This window comes from Peromyscus maniculatus, chromosome 10 (genome assembly GCF_049852395.1).
Source record: "Peromyscus maniculatus bairdii isolate BWxNUB_F1_BW_parent chromosome 10, HU_Pman_BW_mat_3.1, whole genome shotgun sequence".
In the NCBI taxonomy this organism is placed as follows: domain Eukaryota; kingdom Metazoa; phylum Chordata; class Mammalia; order Rodentia; family Cricetidae; genus Peromyscus; species Peromyscus maniculatus.
This window is the reverse complement of record NC_134861.1, coordinates 86,911,415-86,934,276: the sequence shown is the minus strand read 5'-3', so window position 1 is coordinate 86,934,276 and position 22,862 is coordinate 86,911,415. Positions and strand designations below refer to the sequence as shown.

The window sequence follows — 22,862 nt, the reverse complement described above, 5'->3', positions numbered from 1 at the left end:
AGTCCCTAGGTGGCCACATGGTGAGAGAGATAGAAAACATAGCATGGTTGGACAGGGCCTTTAATCTCAGCACTCTTGGGAGGCAGAGGCAGGCGGATCTCTGTGAGTTTGAGGCCAGCCTGGTCTACAGAGTGAGATCCAGGAAAGGCGCAAAGCTACACAGAGAAAGCCTGTCTCGAAAAACCAAAAAAAAGAAGAAAGAAGAAAGAAGAAGAAAGAAGAAGAAAGAAGAAGAAAGAAGAAGAAGAAGAAGAAGAAGAAGAAGAAGAAGAAGAAGAAGAAGAAGAAGAAGAAGAAAGAGTTGCCAAGGTAGGCATCTGTTAAAAAGCAATTTTATATATGAAAAATCAAAACAAATTCTGATGACATGAACCAAGACTTAGGGAAAGAGAATTCCATTTGATGGTTCAGCAGCCTCTTAAACTGGGGGCTGAAAAGAAACGTTGAGATTAAGGTACACAGTAGTATTTTATTTAATTTAAAAATGTACCTATGTGAATACATATGTATGTGCCTGCATGTCTGTATCTGCAGCACATCACACAAGTGCCTGTGGAAGCCAGAAGACAGCATCTAACTCACTGGAACCAGAGTTACAGGTATGATGAACCTATTGATGGGGGGCCTGAGAACCAGACCCTGGTCCTCTTAATTATGGAGCCATATCTTTAGCCCCTATAGTCATATTTTAATTATGGAAAAACAACCCAAATTATCCCTACTAGATGGATGTTCACTTAATAAGACAGTTCTAAAAAAAATAAATAACATGTAAATCAGGTACAGGGACGTATGTCTGTAATGCTAGCATGCATAAAGCAGGCTCAAATTTTAAGCCCAGCCTGGGCTACAGATTGAGATTCTGTCTCAAGACAAACAAACAAATAAAACTATTAAATACTGAAGAATAAAGATTGATTTCTTGTAAGTTACATTATTAGAGCATTTTACTTCCTATAATACTGCCTTGCCATACATACTACAAAATTTGTATTTTTATTTTATGTGTGAGTGCTTGTCTGACTCTATGCATATGTACCATGTACATGAGTGGTACCTGCAGAGGTGTTGAATGCCCTGGAACTGGGGTTACAGATGCATGTGAGCTGCCATCTGGTGCTAGGAACTGAACCTGAATCCTACCTAAAAGCAGCAAGTGCTCTTAACTGCGGAGCCATCTCTAGCCTCACTACAACAAAATTTTAAATATTAAGTTTAAAATCTATTTATCTCACATTTCACATGGACACAAGTCAGGGGTTTGGCTTAGTCCTATTTCTGCTTTGCATTAAGCTGTTACAAAATTCAAAATCATGTGAAAATATCAAAGGACACAGCAGAGTGGAAAATACTACACAATAGTTGCACTCCAGAGTTAAAGAGGTTATCAATGAAAATCCTCTGGACACACATTCAGTGAAGTAGACTGAGGAAGCCAAGTGCAACAGTTTGTAAACTTACACCATTTAATGTCTCAGAATGGCTCTCTACTCTGTAGGAGGACAGACAATTTCTGAGGTGAAATTCTATGTCAACATCTCAGAAGACCATAGAAGAAAGCTTAAACATATGCAAGCAGTAAATCTGAACAGCAGCATGGCTTGTATAACTCTAAATTCTAGCTAGGCAGAAGACAAAACAAAAACAAACAAACAAAACAATGTAAGTTTAAAAGGTCTACATGATTGGCCATCACCCCAATTTTCCAAAACTAACTTTTTTTAACTCATAAGGGAAAACAAAGATGTTATTTGCAAAGAGAAAAAATAAGCATCATATGCCCCCTCTCCCACACTGAACTTACATCGTTACGTATAATTTCTCTGGAATCTGCCAGTAGGTCCATTAGTCTTGAAACACCTAGAACACAGAACCATGAGAAAATACAGGCAGACTAAAAAATTACAATTTACTCAGGTACACTTGAGTCACTTTCCCTCACAGGAGAAGTCACTCACCCATGGGACTGACTAAGACAATCTGCTGCACCGGAGGCCCCAGCTGTTTTAAAAGAGAAGTCAGCAGTCTCACACCAGGCCAACGGACATGGAAATCAAACTCCTGCAATGGAAGAATTTCAACGGTTTAACAACTTCAACTCCTATTTTCAAAGAAAACATTTTCAACTAATAGTGCAATGAGAAACTACAAGTGAAAAATAGAATTTCAGTGAACTTTAAAAATGAATTAATGTTAATTGATTAAATCAACTACAATGTTAATACTGACAATACTTTGTAAAACTAGAAATAAGATGCATATATCATTATAACAGATTACATATTTCCTATAGCATGAGTGTGGATCTCTCACATGCATTCAAAAAGCATGATACAACGAACTCTACTCCTTTTAAAGTATGTGCTGCATACTACTTCCTCAGGAACACCCACGAGGCAACACGACAGAATGTCAAGGTTCTCTATTTACCTCCAACAAAGATAACAGGAGAGTGACATTTTCTGGCTGCTTAATGAAAATTTCTGTAAACTGGCTTCCCAAATCCTCACTTGGTCTTGTAGAATTTTCTTCTGTAAGAAGATTCAAAAAAACAAAGTACTTCAACATGCTGCTATGTGAAAGTATCCTCTCACTGAAGAGTTAAACAGAAATGGCAATTTTTCTGGAATGTAAATAATTCAACAGTATGGCTGCTATCAGCTATACAATTAAGAGTGAAAACTATTTGTAAACTCACTTTATAGCTCCTCCTCCTCCTCCTCAAAGACATCAGGTTAGACTTTAACTAGGAGGAATCATTTAGGGTGACAGAAATAGTCTGTCTTCAATGTGGTAGTGGTTCTACAATTTTTTTTTTTTTTTTAGTGCTGGGGTTTGGACCCAGGGCTTTGATTATGGCAGGCAAGCACTTAACCACAGGGCCAAATCCCATCACACACTACTCAATTTTTTTTTTGTCTAAACTTATAAGACTATACAACATCTTCCTTTTTTTTTTTTTTTTTTTTTTTTTTTGGTTTTTCAAGACAGGGTTTCTCTGTGTAGTTTTGGTGCCTGTCCTGGATCTCTCTGTAGCCCAGGCTGGCCTCGAACTCACAGAGATCCACCTGCCTCTGTCTCTCAAGTGCTGGGATTAAAGGCGTGCACCACCACTGCCTGGTTAAGACTATACAACTTCTATGAGCAAATTTTATTTTACATAAATTATATCTCCAAATCAGTATATCTCAAAACAGTATTCATTGCTGATTTTTACTTGTCAGTGTAATTTAATTATAAATTAAACCAATCATCTTCAGATCATCCAGTACTGTTTTCATATAGAACCTAGAAAAGTATTTGGCAATAAAAGCAGAATTTAACAGAGAATTTCTTTACAGTATTTAGTATAAAATGACTAATGAGTGGTAGTGCATGCCTGCAATCCCAGCACTCGTGAGGCTGAGGCAGGATGGTGGCCTTGAGTTTGTCACAGCAACTGAATGCAACTAGAACAAAAGTAAGTACGAGGAGTTGGGTATCGTAATAAACCCAAGCACGTGCTTTCCTGCCTTGGACTGGTTTGTTAGAGGACTGGGGGGGCTTTGGAATTTTGGAGTGGAAAAGTCGTCCAGTTCTTAACAAGCCATTCCTTCTTGTGGGAGCCTGAAAGATCCGGATGCTGAAAGAAAGGCAGACAACGCAGGCCTGTGCGGTCTCAGAGGGGAGATGGTTTGTGACAGTGTGCACTAAGAATCTACAGGCACCAAGAGTACTCGCAGTTTGGAGCACTTGCTGCTGTAGCAGAGGGCCTGGGTTCGGTTCCCAGCACCCACATGGTGGCTCACAACTGTCCATAACTCCAGATGCCAAGTTCCAGGGGATCCAATGTCCTCTTCTCACCTCTGTGAGCATTAGGTGTACAATCATGCAGGCGAAATATTCATTCAGATAGAATAAAAATATCCCCCCAGAGAGGACTGTGTGTGTAATGATCCGCTGGGGCTGAAGAATCGGCTATGACTATCAAGGGATCAGAACCACTGTGCTTCCCGGGGCAATGGGATGCTGGTCTGCTGGGGCTGAAGGTCAGCTGTGACTGACAGGAGATCAGCTTCCCTGAGGTGAAATACTCTCTGCTTCATTGAGACAACAGGAAAGTATTTCCTTAGGTCAGTACTCAGAAGCTGTGGTCCAAGGGGGCCAAGCCTGTATCTCAAGCTGACAAGAGCATAGCATGGTCCTTCATGGTACTGGTTTTGAAGGCAAGGTAGATGAAAGATGGGAGTCGGGGTTGAGGGCAGGTGTCACAGAGAGCAGCTTAGGGCTGCCACTCAGCCCACTGTGGTTGGCATTGTCCCTGAGCAGGTGGTCCCGGGCTCTATTTAAAAAGCTAACCACAAGCCGGAACCAGTAAGCAGTATTCTTCCACGGTTTCTGCTCAGACTTCCTTCAGTGACAAACTGTGACTAGAAGTGAAAGCCAAATAAACGCTTTCCTCCCCAAGTGCTTTTGATCGTGATGTTTGTTACAGCAACAGAATAACATATACAAAGGCCTAAATCATTAAAAAAGGTTGATAAACATGGATCAAATCAAATTTCAGTAGTTCTGAACTAGAAGCAACTCAGTGCCCACTAAGAGAAAGGCTCTGAAGTTGTATACTGGGGCTGTAGATGTGGCTCAGAGGTCAAGAGCACCGGCTGCTCTCCCAGAGGACCGGGATTCAGTTCCCAGCAACCACATGTTGACTCATAACTGTCTGTAACTCCAGTTCTAGGGGATCCTATGCCCTCTTCTGGCCTCTGTAGGTACCAGGCATGCAAATGGTATACAGACAGGCATGCAGATCAAACACCTATACACATAAAATAAAAATAAATAAATAAAAAGTAAACTTGTTAAAGAAGGGAAAAAAATACTGATTTCATGGGCCCATCCTAGAAAATGTTTTTTTTTTGTTAATTTAAAAAGACTTATTTATCTCTTAATTTCCATGCCTGAGTGTTTTGCCTGTGTGCATGCATGTGCACCACGTACGTGCTTGGTGCCTTGAAACTATCATAATGGATGGTTGTGAACCACCACGTGAATGCTGAGAACCAAATTTGGGTCCTCTACAAAACCACAAATGCTCTTAACCCCTGAGCATCTATCTCTCCAGCCCCTCAGTTGTTTTTTTAAATACTGAAATAGTTCTATATAGGTAATTACAAATAATTAACTTGTACTTGGAGCCTTGGTAAGCTTTTCAAACTATAGGAAGGACATGGGGCACTGTAACATGCATTTGCTGAAGCGAGAGTCTGGAGACAAGTATCCTGACAGAAGAGCTGAGCTGGTTCTCACCATTTATCATCCTCGTGGAAATTCTGTGGCGCCTCAGAGGGGAACACTGCATGTAATATTGATCTAACTTTGGACCTTTTTTATACAAGACAACTCTTAAACCCTTGTGCACATTCGGAATGCAGAACAAATAAAAGGGTTAATTCAGTGCTGGCACCAAACATGAGAGAATAACCCATCAAGAAATAGCTAATACCCTTGATTTATTCTGTAACTATAGCATATAAAATACTGTAGCTTATTATCAATTTGGCTATACATTTTGAATTCAAATAGTGTGGTAGAATCTGATCTAAGACCACTGTTTGAACTACGGTTTCTACTGCTGTGATAAAACACTATGACCAAAATTAATTGGGGAGGAAGGGATTTATTTCAGCTTAAAATTGTAGTCCATCATGAACATAAGCCAAGGCAGGGACTCAGGGCAGGAACTAAAGCAGAGGCCACAGAAGAACACCATTTAATGGCTTGCTCAGTCTGCCGTCTTTTTAATTAAATAATTAATTATGTTTGGTTTTTCGAGACAGGGTTTCTCTGTGTAGTTCCGGTGCCTTTCCTGGAACTCATTCTCTAACCCAGGCTGGCCATGAACTCACAGAGATCTGCCTGCCTCTGCCTCCCGAGTGCCGGGATTAAAGGCGTGTGCCACTGCTGCCCAGTTCTCAAACTTACAGGAACTCACGAGACCTCTGCCTCCTGAGTGCTGGGATTAAAGGAGTGTACTACCACTGTCTTAAGCACTCCAGGACCACCTGCCCAGAGGTGGCACCACTGACAATGGCTGGGCCCTCCCACATCAACCACCAACCAAGAACCATACCAATCACCTATATTCTTGCCTACAGGCCAATCTCATGGAGACATTTTCTCAATTAAGTTCATTCTCCTAGATATGTCTAGGTTTGTATCAACTTGACAAAACCAACCAGGATAACCATCAATCTTAAAAAGTCACAGCTCTAAGGCAGTACTTCCAAGATTTATTTTTTTTTAATTTTTTAAAATGTTTTATTTATTTTTGCATGCACTGGTATTTTGCCTGCATGTATGTCAGTGAGAGGGTACCAGATTCCCTGAAACTAGAGTTACAGACAGTTGTGAGCTGCCATGTGGGTGCTGGGAATGGAACCCAGGTCCTCTGGAAGAGCAGTCAGTTCTCTTAACCACTGAGCCATTTTTCCAGCTCCAAGATTTATTTATTTTGACTTTATGTGCATGTGTGTTTTCCCTGCATGTTTGCCTGAGGACTACATGCATCAGTGCCTGCAGAGGCAAGAAGAGGGTGTATAAGCTCCTCTGGGATGGGGTCCTTTGGAAGAGCAGCCAATGCTCTTAACCACTGAGCCATCTCTCCAGCCCCAGCACTTCCAAACTTTAATGGAATGCCCTCAAACTAGCTAAGCAATAGTACACAAAGCTTTCAGTGGTATAATAAAGTAAAATGGTTAAAACTATTAAATTAATCGTATCTAAAAGTTATAAATCACAACTACAGCCATAAGAAATTTTATTTAACTTGTCGTGGTGGGGCACACTTAATCCCAACACTCTGGGAGGCAGAGGCAGGTGGATCTCTATGAGTTCAAGGCCAGCCTGATCTACATAGTAAGTTCCAAGATAGCCAGAGCTATGTAGAAAGACCCTGTATCAATAAAACAAAACAAAACAAAATTAGATCTATTCTACATACAGTCAAAGGCATGAGACAAACCATTTTGACACACTGGTACACTTATACCACAGTTGAGTTTATCTCTTTAATCTTAGTTTAAATATTATGTGCAACACTTCCTCTAACCTGTCAAAATAGGTGATCCCTTAATGTAAGTGGGAAAAAAAAAGTGATCCATTGTTAAAGCAAAGAAAACCTAAAACAGAAGAGTAAAATCAAAGACTAGTTCTTAAGTCCATATATGTGTGTGTGTGTGTGTGTGTGTATACAGACCCCATATTTATATATATATATATATATATATATATATATATACCACCACTTTCCAGATCTATTTATACAATTGTATAATTAGCTTTAACTAAACACACAGATATGTTTGTTCTTAAAATGTATTTATAGGTGCATGCTTTCCAGAAGTAAAAACCGTTTAAAAAACACCATGGGACCTTTCAATGCAACTCCATACCAAGTTCACAATCTATACTCTAGAGAAGAAAACTGCTGTACAAATGGAGGTGATCTAAAGCAGAACATGGTGGCACATGCTGGTCTGTAATCTCAGCACTCAGAAGGCAGAGACAGAAGATCACTGCAAGTTCTAAGCCAGGCTGCCTACAAAATGAGTTCCAGGCCAGCAGTGACCACATTACAGGACCCTATCTCAAAAATCCACACACACACACACACCCGCCCCCTGAAAAAAAAAAAAAGAAAAAGAGATGTTCTAACTAAAGAAGTCCTAACTAACAAAGTGAGAACACCAAGTAATCTTTGATAACTGTGGCCCAACAGTTAAGTAGGTATGCCTATTCTTAAATGCTTATCTGAATTTTCTATCAACCAGTTACGTAAATTACACAATTCTAAGTTCTAGTTGAAAAGTAAATTGGCCACACTTTACTCATCTGAAAAATCCATGGAGTATTTAAAAACCAGGAAGGACAGTGCGAGAGAAGTCACTGTTCTTCTGCTAACCATGTCACAGTGTATGAGTGACGATGGCCGGTCTTTCCTTTTGTTATCTGAGGAAAGAGAAGGAACACGTACCTCGAGGGCTTCGCTGAGGATTAAGTAAACTACTGATGGGAAAGGACTCTGCACTCTTTAAAGCTCCACACAAACATGAGAAACAGTCACAGAAGCAACAGCTCCTGATCCGTAATATTGCACACAAACAGCCCGACAAGAATCAAGGCCAAGCTATGGGATTTTCTGATTTCAAGCAACAGACTCAAATGCCACAAAAGGTAGAAACAGTATTTTAGTAAGTTAGTTTTCTGTTAGGTACTGGCAACTGTTATTTTAAATCTACTTTAGATAATATTTCATTCATTCTAAAAAGTATTTAGGAATATTAGTTAAACAAAATAAAAAGAAAACGATTATTTTATTTATGAGAAAAAACTGTTAAAAGTTACTGGAAGTCAAGCAGATCACAAGAGAGTAAGTGTCAGTGAATTCTAGAAAGCACTGTAAAAGGTCAGTAACTGGAGCACAGTTGTGCATGTGGCACTTTAAAGGGACAAAATCAACAGACATGTATTCTCTGAACTGAGTGCTTTCTAGCTTACTCAGTCTAAGCAGATATGTATGCATACGTGTATAGACATATTCAAATATTACTTATAAATAATTTGTTTTCCAGGAAGTATATACAAAACAAATTTTAATAAATGGAACTATCTGGGGAAATTTTTGATTTATTAAAAGATCCACTAGAATTGTTTCATGGTGTGGATAGATATTAAATATTCCCCTTTAATAACAGGTTCTGACACACTGAAACCAATGTCAGCATTTTAGAAGCCAGAAGAAACAGCAATTGATAGTGTCCTTTTATATTACCAGGTCTTATGTTTAAAGCATCATGCATATGAAAATGCAAACCTTTACCTTCAACATCATCTGAAAAGGTAGACAAAAATAAATAAATAAATAAACACAGGGGCAGGTCAAGTAAGCAGCTGTAGCTCTTGGAAAATGAGATTCCATCATATAAGTCAAACAGCTGAGGACCATCCAAGACACTTGGAAAATACTGTATTTTTTTGGACTATGAGACAGATTTATCAGTAAAGGGTTATAAAATATTCCCAAGACAAAGAACTCTATAGAGTTTTGGGGTCATTGGAGAATTACCTCACAATGAAGCATCAAAGAGAAGGCACTATAACACAGTTCAAGAACACATTTCTTAACAGTATCTAGTTTTTAAAAATTTACTCACATAACTGAAGGAAAATTCCCTAGAAAAATTATAGATACTGTTTACTCAAAAGTTGCATTTCCACCAGGTGGTGGTGGCACACGCCTTTCATCCCAGCACTCGGGAGGCAGAGGCAGGAGGATCTCTGTGAGTTTGGAGTCAGTTTGGTCTACAAAGTGAGTTCCAGGACAGCTAGGACTACATAGGGAGACTCTTGCTCCAAACAACAACAAAATGTGTGCTGCATTTAATTTTCTCATCTGAAAAACAACTAGGAGATGCAGATATCTTTTCCTTCCAAGAATAGTCTTGTGTATATATTTAAGTGGCTATGTGTTCAACTTCTTTTTCCATAGATAAATAAACTGTTTACTAAATATTTTTACCCCTTAGAAATGAATAAACTTCTAACAAGGTATCACAGAGAAATAAAATCTTAAGAAAAAGTGTCTTTCATTCTATGGGAACATGACTATTCAACACATCATCCCAAACACTCATACTACCAGTACTCTGTGGGGTTAACATGCACATGTTTTTCTGTTTATGTGCAAGGTCAATATTTATTTACAATTTCTGTTTTGTCATATATTGGTATGAATTAGAATTATAAAACACATGAGTATGTCTGTTCTTTCCTCTATAATAATAGAAACCCACTAAGGTCTTACAGTAATCAGCAGCTGGCTATGTGGAATGTTCTTAGCAGCACTATGAAATGTTATTTACTGAATATCTTTTTACAATTTATACAACAAGGTACAGACATTCAACCAAGCCTTTCATGAAGTAACAAAGTAAATGACAAGCTATCTTACTTTAAGTATCCAAGTATATTGAAATAAAAAGGAAAAGGAGGGCATACCAAAGAAATGAGTGGATTTCAAACAGATCCGAATTTTCTCATATCAAATAGACAACACACACACACACACACACACACACACACACACACACACACACACAAAATTAAAACAACAACAACACCAGAAAAAAACCTCCCTACATTTAATAAATGGTTGCTCTTTATAAGTTAACAAAGTCTTAGGAAAAGAAAGGTTTAGGTATCAGGAGAGACATCCCTTAACTTGGCTTCTAGCCCCCAACAGGCACAAGGGTATAACATATACAGAGATCAACCAACAACCAAAGGAGATTATTGAACTCAGTGTGGCTAACATGTATACCGCGTAATTATAGCCCAAAGAGAGAAAAAGCTTAGGAAAAAAGGATCTGCAGGGTGGTGGCCCAGCCTGTAACATCAGTACTTGGGAGGTAGAGGCAGGAGAATCTTGAGGTCAGCCTGGTCTACATAGTGAATTTCTAGGACAGCCAGAGCTACACAGTGAGACCCTGTCTAGAACAACAACAACAACACACCAAAGAAAGAAAGAAAGAGAGCAAGCAGATCTGGGAGAGGTGAGGGAAGTGAAGGAGAAGCTGATAAAACACAGTTTATTTGCAATGTCACAATATCTAATTCCTTGTATGGTCACTGAAAAGAAACCATTTAAAAGAAGGAAGGACGTAGGTGAGAGGCGATGGTGCCTGTAAGCCTAATGCTCTGGAAGCTGAGGGGGGAGACTGAGCTTGGCTTAGTCCAGGCTGCATAGCGAGTCCCTGACTTAAGGACAGAAATGTCACTCCACCTTGTCAAAACGGCTCAGATCACACACTGAGCCTTCACCCTAGTGACACTATTCAGGACCAAGGGTAGATCTTTACTGTGTTGATTCCAAGAGGAACTTAAAAAGAAACACCTATGAACAATGAACAAGTCTATAAAATATATATACTCAACTTTAAAGCAAAATTGGCATAACCTAGTTAATTTATATATAGAAACAGTAAAGTAACTGGAAACTTACCTACTTCTTCCTCTTCATCATTAGATATTATATTATAGAGTGTGTCCAAAGCATAAGCTATTATTTCAGAATCCGAACTGGAAGAAAGAAATTATTATACTTACAGACTGCTGGCTGGATTTAAACTGTTGTGGCCATTTTTAGGCAGTTCTTTCATAAGCTCAATAAAATATTCATTTCTTATCTACAAACCTAATCTAAGAAAGTATTAGGAAAAGGAAAATGTAAAGCCAGGCACAGTGGCTCACACCTGTAATCTCAGTGCTCAGGAAGCAGAGGAAGGAGGATGGCTGCAAGCTACAGACTAGGCTGGGCTATACAGTGAGACCTTTCTTAAGAAATCAACAAAAACAAGTAATAGTAATAAAATAAGAGACTACACAAAGATTTATTTATAACTGTAACAACTGCCGGGCAGTAGTGGCACACACCTTAAACCTCAGCACTTGGGAAGCAAAGGCAGTTTGAGGCCAGCTTGGTCTACAGAGTGAATCCCAGGACAGCAAGCTACACAAAAGTTAAAATCACTGGCTGCTCTTCCAAAGGACTCCGGTTAATTCCCAGCACCCAGATGGTAGCACTCTAATGTCCATAATTCCAGTCCCAGGGGATCTGATGTCCTCTTCTTACCTCCATGGGAACCAGGCATGCCCACGGTGCACAGACATACGTCCATTAAAAAAAAAAAACTTTCAAAAAACTAGACAGAGTAGTTCCATTTAGCAAAACATATGAATGTATATTTATATGTATGTGTGCATGTTTATTAAAACATCACATATTTATAAGGTAAAGCAAACTTTTAAACCAGCAAGCAGAAGGGCCAGTTAATTTTATACACATAGCCGGGCGGTGGTGGCGCACGCCTTTAATCCCAGCACTCGGGAGGCAGAGGCAGGCGGATCTCTGTGAGTTCGAGGCCAGCCTGGGCTACCAAGTGAGTTCCAGGAAAGGCGCAAAGCTACACAGAGAAACCCTGTCTCGAAAAAACCAAAAAAAAAAAAAAAAAAAAAAAAATTTTATACACATATACATTCGTATATAAGTAAAATAGCATTATCTGTAGGCAGTCTAACCTCTCTATACTTCATCTTCTCAAGTACAATTTATATCATCAAGAAACACAAGATTTTATACTTGCTGATAAATTTCAAATCTGTCCGCTTTTTCCCTCTTATGGAAGGAAACAAGAAGGTCACAGAGGTCTGGAAGAGTCAGCACACATGAAGAGGGACAATGAAAACAAGGATGAGCCCAGAAGGTTCTCAGAGGATGGGACTACTGAACAATGGGCTTTTACACAAATTAGTCACAGCTCTGCTTCTGAGACATTTTGTAACACATCTTACAAGAGATGACTGAGAAACCCGAACTATAAGAGACCTTTTTTTACCATGACCAAGGACACTCCAAGAAGCTCACAACTCAGGCGGGGTCTTCAACTCAGTGATAGGCCATCTGTGCAGCATGTGTGAGGCCCTGACTAATCCCCAAGAAAGCTGGTGTTGGGGAGATGCTCAGTGGCTAGGAGCATTTCCTATGTAAGGACAAGGACTTGAATTGGAATCCCCAGCACCACGGACAACAGCTATACAGCTGTATGTGCCTGTGACCCCGGTGTGGAGAGCAGAGACAAGTGGATCCTGGGGCTAATCATTTCAACAATTACAATGACAAGAATAAGTAAAATGCCTGGAATAGAATTTCCTAAAAAGGTCTAACATTTGTACTTGGAAAAATACAAAATAGCTAGGTGGCGATGGTACACTCAGGAGGCAGAGGCAGGTGGATCTCTGAGTTCGAGGCCAGCCTGGGCTACAGAGCAAGTTCCAGGATAGCCAGGGCTACACAGAGAAACCCTGTCTCAAAATAACCAGTACATAAATAAGAAATTTGATTTTGGATTTCACACTACACTGAACTGGTGAAACACAACGAACACACGAGTTACAAAGAGATCAGAGGCAAAAACCACAGTTTCAAGGTAGTAGTCGTTTTAGCTAAGCCTACAGCTCTCTGGCGCAGCTCTCAGGGTGGAGCCTAATGAGCCACCCCTTACATGGAGACAACTTATGTACCCCCTTCTGACGACTACAATATGTGTGATTCTGAGAGTAAACAGTAGGAGCGCACTGGCTTTCCCTTGCTCCCTTGGACCACAGGCTCCAGAGTGATTCCAGAATGCCATCTGTCACGAGTGTGCTCAAGCAGGCCTAAGAAAGATGGGGGGCGCTGAGGCCTCTAACCGGCTGCCTGTGACGGACCCTCCGCAGTCAAACTTTAGCTAACTGCACTCTTGGCGGATGTGTTTACGACAGCCTAAGAGGCCTTGGGCCTGCTTACTAAGCCACCCCTCAATCCCCAGGCACAGAAACTCTGAAGTAATAAATTGCTTCTTTGGTTACTAAATTTTAAAGTACCTTTTCATATTCTGTAACACAGCAAAAAGCCAGGAAATTGATTTAAGGGATGGATATACTGAGTGTTGAAAACATGATTACTGTTTTTTTTTGGCTTAGAGGGATGAATTCAGCAGGGAATTCTAGTTTTTGACTCAATGGAAGGGTACTACTGATGGGGATAAATTCAGAAGAAAAGATAGCTGAAGTGGGCAGACAAGTCAGGAGCAGGGGGACCAGAGATGAACTGAGCCCCTGGGGTCTTCACCTGTCTCCTCCTGGCAGCAAACCAGATGTCAGGCTTTAATCTGGGTGCTGGGGAACCTGAACTCTGGCTCTTACACTTGTATAGCAAACACTTGCCTCCCCAGCCCCAACTCTGAATTTCAGGTCCTATGTGGGATCTCAGTGGAGTAGAAGTGTGACAACTGCTGGGTGGTGGTGGCGCACGCCTTAAATCCCAACACTGGGGAAGCAGAGCCAGGCGGATCTCTGTGAGTTCGAGACCAGCCTGGTCTACAGAGCGAGATCCAGGACAGGCACCAAAACTACACAGAGAAACCCTGTCTCGAAAAATTGAAAAAAAAAAAAAAAAAAAAAAGAGAGAGAGAGAAAAGAAATGTGACAAGCAACTAAAGCCTACAGACATATTTTATCAGAGGCAAGATATAAAAACTATCTACTCACAGGTAATTAAAACAGAAAATACAGATAAAATGTCCTAAAAAGAAACAGGCTGACCTATTGCTCTCTAAAGACACCCCAGATTTAACCCCAGACTTACTTGTGCCTTTACTGTCCTAAGGGGAAAAAGTCTATTTAACCTACATACTCTAACATATATTTTTTGCAAATGAGTATCAGTACAACCATTTACCCAATACAAATCAAAATCTTAAAAGCCATTATAGCTAAGTTACATCATCACCTTCCCCCCAAGACAGGATCACATGCAGCCTAGACTGGCCCAGAACTTGCTAGGAAACGGAAGATGACCTTAAATCCTGACCCTCCTGCTTCCTCCTCTCAAGTGCTTTGATTACATATGTACACCACCATCTCTGGCTGTTCTTATATGTCGTTTATGTCTCAACTAATGCTTAGCACAGTGGCTGTACCCAGTATCCAATAAAATTTTACTGAAATGACAACTAAGAGTGCAAAACGTAGTAGAGGTAATGTTACCGGAATGATGATGGTAACTCTAGAACAAATTAAAAGTTCAAAATAAATAAATTAGAAGGAAAATCAATACATGGAACTTACCGATCCGTTTGCAAAACATGGATAAGATGTTCCATAGCTTGGATTCCCACTTCCAAGCGGTATTTCTACACAAAAAAAAAACAGCAAAGTGTTACTATTAATTATTACTAATGCCCAACTGGAAACAAACAAACAAACAAACAGTAATTTGGAGCTGGAGAGATGGCGCAGTGGTTAAGGCACTGGGTACTCTTCCAGAGGACCTGGGTTTGAATCCCAGCACCACACAGTAAGCAGCTCACACCTTTCTGTAACTGCACTTCCTCTTCCAGCCTCTGCCAGCATTACCCATGCAAGTGGTGCAGACACACCTGCAGACAGAATGTCCACACAGGAAATAAAAAAATTTAAAGAGCAATAACTTAGAGTTACAAACCTTAGATAAAGACTTAAGAGCACGCACAGCATTTCTTCGGTCATCCAGTAAAGTAGACGAAGCTACTCGGTCACAGAGCTTCTGAATCTATCAGTGAAAAAGAAAACAATATTACAAGAAAAAAAAGAAACCATCAAGTTTTGTACTCCCAAATTTATACCAGTTAATTCTGGAGAAAATCAGCAAATGGGACATTGAGGAAGTGGTCTTTCACAAGTCTATTTATTTAGGCAGTATTATCGAATTACAGACATCCCCCCAACCGCAGAGACTTGAAACGTGGGAAGAGGCAAGTGAGAAGGTAAATAAGTAAGTCAAAGCAGTTGCGGAATAAGAGAAGTCATTGGTAGGATCGGGGCTCTGTAACTGTGCTTATCAGGATTATTTCAACTGAGAAGGGTCAAATCCAGCGGGCTATAGTACAGGTTATTAACATGTCATTGTGCTACCTCCACAGTGCAACTATGTACTGGGCTAAGAAACTCAAACTGTGGATAAAAAGTAAATGGTTTTAAAATGATTTCTATTTGATGTGTCTTGAGTATTTGCCTGATACGTGTGTCTGTGCACCACCCACCCACCTGGTACCTACGGAGACCTGCAGGGTTCAGACCTCCTGGAACTGGAGTTACGGACAGCTGCAGGCCGCCTTATGAATGGTGGGAATCAAACTTTGTCTCTGGAAGAGTTAAGTGCCCTTAACTCCCAAGCCATCTCTCCAGCCCCCAATTTTAAAGTTCTAAGTGTCTCAAAATCTTTAAAGACAGAATATTTCCATTTTAAAATAATTTGTGGGAATTAAAACTCAAACTGAACTTAAAAATAAACACCAGAGCACTAGACACAACAGAAACACTTTGGACAAACGTCTATCAAATGAAGAAGAGTCAAATACATTGTGGCGTACTATTTGGTGGGTCCAGCTGTAGCTACTCCAAAGAATTAACTGCATCATACAATAAAAACAAGCCACAGAAGCACAGGTAAATGAGCCCACAAGCAAAAGAGTGTCTGTACAACAATATTTATTTTGTGTATGTGCATGTGTGTAGGTGCACATGTCTAGGTGTGTAAGAGTGTGTGTGTGTGTGTGTGTAAGTCAGAGGATACAATCTGTGGAAAAGCACTCTCTGTATAGACTGCTGGCCTCAACCTCTGAGATAGCTCTTCTTGTCTCTGCCTCCCAAGTACTGGAATTAAAGGCATGTGCCACCATGCCCGGCCTTCTACCAACTTTTAATAAAGAACTAAGAGCGGAAAAAGAATAGTTTTAACACTAGCTCTTTATCACGTTTTCACCTAGTCTATAGTCTAGAGCTTGCCATTTTTATTCTCTTAGCCATGCCTCGTCTGAATTTTCTATCAACCAGTTACGTATATTACACAATTCTAAGTTCTAGTTAGAAAAGTAAATTGGCCACAGTTTACTCATCTGAAAAATCCATGGAGTATTTAAAAACCAGGAAGGACAGTGAGAGAGAAGCCACTGTTCTTCTGCTAACCATGTCACAGTGTATGAGTGACGATGGCCGGCCTTTCCTTTTGTTATCTGAGGAGAGAGAAGGAACATGTTACCTCGAAGGCTTCGCTGAGGATTAAGTAAGCTACTGATGGGAAAGGACTCTGCACTCTTTAAGGTAGAGGCAGAGGCAGGAGGATCTCTGTGTGTTCAAGGCCAGACTGGTCTACAAAGTGAGTTCCAGGACAGCCAGGGATGCTACACAGAGAAACCCTATCTCAAAAAACCAAAAACAACAAACAAGACATGGTTAAGAGAATAAAAATGCTAAGTCCTAGACTAGGTGAAAATACCTGAAAACATGTGATAAAGAACTAGTGTTAAAACTATTCTTTTTCACTTAGTACTTTATTAGAAGTTGATAGGAGGCTGGGTGTGGTGGTACCTGCCTTTAATTCCAACACTTGGGAGGCAGACACAGGAAAAGCTATCTCTGTGAGTTTGAGGCCAGCAATCTACACAGAGTTCTTCTAGGCTGCCAGGGCTACTTAGTGAGATCCTGTCTCAAAAACCAAAACAGATAAATAAAACTTGGTATTCACTCCTTAATGATGTTATTTTGACAATTCTATAAAGGAGGCTTTGGTATATCACGCAAATGCTCACACTTTCTATATCTGAATGGCACTTAAATATAGTGTTACATTTAGAAATCACACCTACATTAACCTGTAATTACCATCATAATAATTTTTTTGAGTCTTCAAAATGAAAAAAAAAAACACAATTTTCTCGTTGTTAAATAGCTGGCTCCCTTTTTTTCTCTACTATAAATTTTTACTATTAGAAAAACAACGTATCTCTTGAAAACATGAAGCTTGTGATTCTGTTTAAAGACTATAAACAAAACAGTATTCTTGAGTAGTACCGCAGTCCCTCCCTCGGGTGCTGGGCAACTTTCATCAGTTTTGTGCCGTTTTTTAAATCTTGCTTTGTTTTTGCAGAGGTAGCTGATTGTGGATATGTTGAGGATACATTAACAATTACTTATGGGAATTTTTTTTGTCATTTCTCAATCCAAGACATCCAGTATTAAGATTCCAGATGAGGAAAATTTCTCTCTTTTGAAGTACTTAGTTCTAGTGCCTCAGTACCACTTCTGGTTGGATTGTAGCAAATGCAAACTTCCGTAACAGCCCTCTGTGGTAGTACACTCGGTAACTCCAGCACTTAGGAGTCGGAAGCAGCAGGATCAGTAGTCTGAGGTCATTTTCGGGCTACAAAGTGAGTTCAGGGCTAGCCTAAGCTACATGAGACTGTGTAGGGGTTCTCCAGCCAGCATGGCTGATGCCAGAGGGGCAACAGCTTCAGGAACACAGGAGGGTGTGTTCACAACGCTAGCATTTGGTGTTGGCTGTCTGTCTGTCTCTGCTTGAGACCTCAGCAAGCTAACATTTGAACACATAACCTTTGCAACTCCTACTTTGCTGTTGGAGACCTTATCACCTCCTGCTCCTGCTCAGGATGATTGTGGCTTCTCAGTGATCTTCCCAGAAGGAAGTGTCACGCTGCCACTCTGTAGATAACTACAACCAAATCAAAGAAAACACATTACCCATATCCAAATCCTACAAAGATTTGGTCATTTTCATTTAAACACGGGTTTAATTTTTTCATCTTTGTAGCATTAAGTAAGCTTAATTTCTAGTTAGGGCTTGTAACTCAAAGACTGTCACTTCAAGTGTCTCTCACTGCTGTGTACTTGTGCTCAGCTGCTCATTTTTAGGTAGGATTGAGTCTCTGTGTGCCGGGCTGTCCACAAAGAACACTTTCTGAGACTCCCCTGAAACATGGTATCAAGTGTGACCAGACTCTGACCAACAAATTATAACTTCAAGGTCATGTTCTGAAAATGAAACTTTGTGTTCTTCATTCCTCTTTCAACTCGTCTCAACCTGGAATTTAACTTGATAGTAATTAAGACTCTTCCTTCCCCAGTTCAAATTCGTATAGTACTGGAGGTGATGGCAAGTACCACTCAGGGTTCCGAGGAGCAAAGTCCGCTGTTACCCACTAGCTTGTACTTACTAGAAAAGAGAAATGTCTCTCTCCTTTAAGCCTGTCTACTAGCTTTGCTCACAGCAGCTGAACCAATGCCCTTAAACAATAACTCATTCTATGAGTAACACAAACCTAAGCTCTGGTAAAGCACATGCTCAGCATGCAGAATCAATCCTCAGTGCAAGTGTACACACACACACACACACACACACACACACACACACACACACACATACCTGGGCTTGAAATGAGTACTGTGTAAGAGGTTTGGGGCAAGCCATCATTTTCAGTGATTAGTGAACAACAACAATAGTGAAATCTCCAATACCTATTATTACATATTTGAAATTGTCTCACTTTTGAAAAGCTATCCCATTGTATATACTTATTTACTGGGGAGAAGAAAAGGGAAAAGAGATTATTCCTGGTGAGGGAATGGCATAAGACACAACTGTGGACTATATATTGGATTACTGTAAGACTGATTTTTGTTTCACTAGCCAGAGAAAACCATGAAGAAACCTCTACTGGACCCTGCTCTCACTCTGTACATCTGTTCTAACACTGACGGCTGGCTCTGTGTTCTGTGCTTCACTATCCCTGTATGTCAGTTCCGTTCTACACGTCACCATGGACACAGAATCTGTGTGCATCCTCAGCTACTCTGAAGAAAACATAAGGCTAGCTCCCTGTGAGCCACTGGTCAGATTTTTGTCACAACAATCAATATACGACCTTGTTTTTGCCAGCTGTGGTGCCAGCCAGTACTCGGGAGGCAGAGGCAGGTGATCTCTGTGAGTTCAAGGCCAGTCTGGGCTACAGCATGAGATCTTGTTTAAAAGAAAAATGGAAACAAAAAATTCTCAAGCCAAAAATACCCCCTTTGTTTTATGTTTATTTCTCTTTAAGGATGCTTCATTTAATACATATCTTTATTCACGGATATTGAACTCAAGGCCAACAGTCATGCTGAATGGAATCATTTAACCTAGGTTTTCTTTAAGATACTTTCTAACCTTCCTGTGCCTAGGAAAATGACTCAACACAACACTCAGGGGCCATTCATTACAGAGAAATCGTCAACAGCAAATACAAACACGCAGAAAATGTACTACTACACAGAGCATTGAAAGGATTCTGTTCACACTGAAAAGTAGAAACAAGGGTTGGGTGGTCTTATTGACCTCAGCTGGATTGGAAACAGGGAGTCTGTTTTCACTGCTCTGCACTGTCCTCAAATGAGCAGGAAAGCACTGCAATTATTGATTCAGGGCTGCAAATATGTTTTAGTGAGTTTGCAAATAAGGGAACCGATAGGGAGGCAACGTGCCCAAAGTCCAGTTCTAAGTCCACTTCCTTACCTATGAAGAAGGCAGCTCTAAACAAGATGCACTTGAAGATTACCTAGTATTAGCTGGGCAGTGATGGCACACGCTCTTAATCCCAGCACTCAGGAAGGAGGTGGAGGCAGGTGGATCTCTGTGAGTCTGAGGCCAGCCTGGTCTACAGAGGGAGATCCAGGACAGCCAGGACTTACATAGAGAAACCCTGTCTCAAAAAACAAACAAAAAAACAAAACAAAACAAAACAAGACATGAGAAATATTCTACTTCAACCTAAGGAATAATAGCATATTTAGTATTTGAAAGTTATCTGACTTGTGTTATGTGAAATAATTTTAAGTTAGCTCTTTTTTTTTGAGACAGGGTTTCTTTGTGTAACAGCCCTGGCTGTCCTGGAACTCACTCTGTAGCCCAGGCTGGCCTTGAACTCACAGAGATCCGCCTGCCTCAGCCTCCTGAGTGCTGGGACTAAAGGCGTGCACCACCACTGCTCGGCTTAAGTTAGCTTTTAAAAATTAAAAAATCATACAAAAGTCCATATTTCTATCTTTTATTGAAAAACACTAGCTTGATGACAGTTAACATTTTATTTTATGCAATGTAAGAAACAGTCAATTTTTAACATTACATTTTATTTAGTTGTATGTGTGTGTATGTCTGTATGCATGTGCCATGGTGTGCATGTGGAAATCAGGGGACAACTTATAGGATTCAATTCTCAGACCATCAGGCTTATCGGCAAACATCTTTACCTGACCAAGTATCTCACTGGCCCAGATACACTACATTTTAAGACTCACTATTCTTTTTTCTTCTTCAACAAATCTATTTGTTTCTATTCTACGTGCTTGAGTGTTTTGCCTGTATGTATCATCAATGTGCTTGGTGCCCCAGAGGCCAGACTCCTCTGGTGGATTTCTGGAAATCGGAGAGTTACAGAGTTGTGAGCTGCCATGTGGGTGCTGGGAACAGATTCCAGGTCCACTATAAGAGAAGCAAGTACTTTCAGCCACCGAGTTCTCTCGTCAGCCCCATATTTTACTCATTGTTACTGCATGTGCAAGTGTGTTGGTCGGAGGACAACTTGCAATGGTCAGCCCTCTCCTTCCACCAAGCGGAGACCCACTATTATTAAGTCCATCACTGGGATAACAATACTAATTACTGTTCTAAGCTACATCCTGACTTCAGAGATGTATAAGTGCCAACCTGTATTTTAGTATTGGTAAAATATGGTGTGCAGGATAGTTTTATGCCAACTAAACAAACTAAAGTCATCTAAGGAAAAGGGAACCTTAACTAAGAAAATGCTTCCATAAGATCTGGCTGTAGGCAAGCCACAGGGCATTTTCTTATTAGTGATTGATGAGGGAGGGCCCAGGCCAGTGAGCTGGTGCCATCTCTGGGCTGGTGGTCCTGGGTTCTATAAGAAGGCAGGCTGAACAAACCATGGGAAGTAAGCCAGTAAGCAGCACCCCTCCATGGCCTCTGCATCAGCTCCTGCCTCCAGTTCCTACCCTGCTTGAGTTCCTGTCCTAGTGACTAGACGCAGAAGTGTAAGGCAAGTAACCCCCCCCCCCCAGCTTGCTTTGGTCACGGTGTTTCATGGCAGCAATAGAAACTCTAAGACACATGGCAAGTGCAGCATTTACCACATGCTAGACAGGTCCTAAAGTGCTTTCTCCTTTAAAACGTATTTAACCTTCATAAAGTCCCAATGAGACGGTCACCATTCCACATTCACCTTTTAGGGACAAGGCATGGGCACCGCAGCCTGGAAACACAGAGCATGGAGGGTGGCACAGGAGGAAAGCAAAGCTTGCCGACTACCTAAAACTGGCTCCCGGGCTACATTCAGGACACTTCCGGCTACTGCTGAGTGCCAGTGCCATCATTCAGCCTGGATACATTGTTGGGGCTTCATCACAGGCCTCTGGGCTCTCCTCTGCCTTGCCTGCCTCACCGATGCTCTCCCCTGGAATGAAGGTTTGTGGCCCTCACACTAAACAACAAAATACTATACAAGGGCAATGCCACCAAAACGAGTTTTAAAGAGAAAAACATTTTGAGTAAAATTTAACCCAGATGAAAAGATTTATACTTAATTAGTAACAGGTTCATTCTTTGGAAAGAGAACTGTAAATGCAGAGGATAGCCAAAAAGAACTTAATGCTTACTGGCATGGTTTGTATATGGACACACACACAACCAAAGTGTGGTAGCACACATCTGTAAATCCAGACACTTAGGATGCTGCAGCAGGAGGATTGAGTTAAGACCAGCTGGGCCACAGAGTGACGCCCCCACCTCTAAAATAAAAGTCTCATCAATAACGAATTTGAATCACCATGAAATTCACATGGGTGATTATCAGAATACCTTTTTGTTCATAATTGCCACTTGAGATTCACAATTCCATCTAGCAAGTAAAACATGAAATAAATAATTCCACTAATAACAGGCAAATAAGATCTAGTCAGAACTGTAACTGAATGACCTGCTTATTAAAACTAAAAAGGGGGAAAGCTGATAATATCATTTATTAATACACAAAGGACCCCCTCCCCCCAAATAAAAAAGCAATAGGAATAGCTGTTGAGTAGGAAAGAAAAATGAAGGCCATGAGAATGAAAGACTGGCCTGGAAAGACAGACAGCCCAGTGAGGAACGGTGCTTGCCCACCAACTGACACAAGCTGCGCCCCCCCCCCTCCAATAATAAAGTAAGAACAAACAAACAGAGAATGAAAAGCTCTCAAAAAGCAAGGGGGCGGGGCCAGGGCCACATAAAGGTCGGAAGAAGGTTAACTTAGTTTGCAAGACAGTGACATCTGGGACTGAGAAATGGCTCCTCCGTTTAGAGCACTTGCTGCTCCTGAAGAGGTCCTAGCATCCACATGGTGATTCACAACCATCTG

At 40.7% G+C, this 22,862-nt stretch overlaps 1 protein-coding gene across 4 annotated transcripts in view; it reads right to left on the bottom strand.

Annotated features, from left to right (window-relative positions):
* Uso1 (USO1 vesicle transport factor) overlaps positions 1-22,862 on the bottom strand; it is a 65,804-nt gene that overhangs the window by 36,730 nt on the left and 6,212 nt on the right. For 2 of the 4 annotated variants that reach the window (XM_006993503.4, XM_006993502.4), the window contains exons 2-7: positions 15,083-15,169; positions 14,707-14,771; positions 11,042-11,118; positions 2,431-2,531; positions 1,959-2,061; positions 1,805-1,860 (exon numbers count right to left, since the gene is read on the bottom strand). In XM_006993503.4, coding sequence (XP_006993565.1) covers positions 1,805-1,860; positions 1,959-2,061; positions 2,431-2,531; positions 11,042-11,118; positions 14,707-14,771; positions 15,083-15,169 — 489 coding nt within the window. The remainder of the gene's footprint in view (positions 1-1,804; positions 1,861-1,958; positions 2,062-2,430; positions 2,532-11,041; positions 11,119-14,706; positions 14,772-15,082; positions 15,170-22,862) is intronic. The other 2 variants (XM_042257633.2, XM_076546618.1) reach the window with 1 other exon arrangement.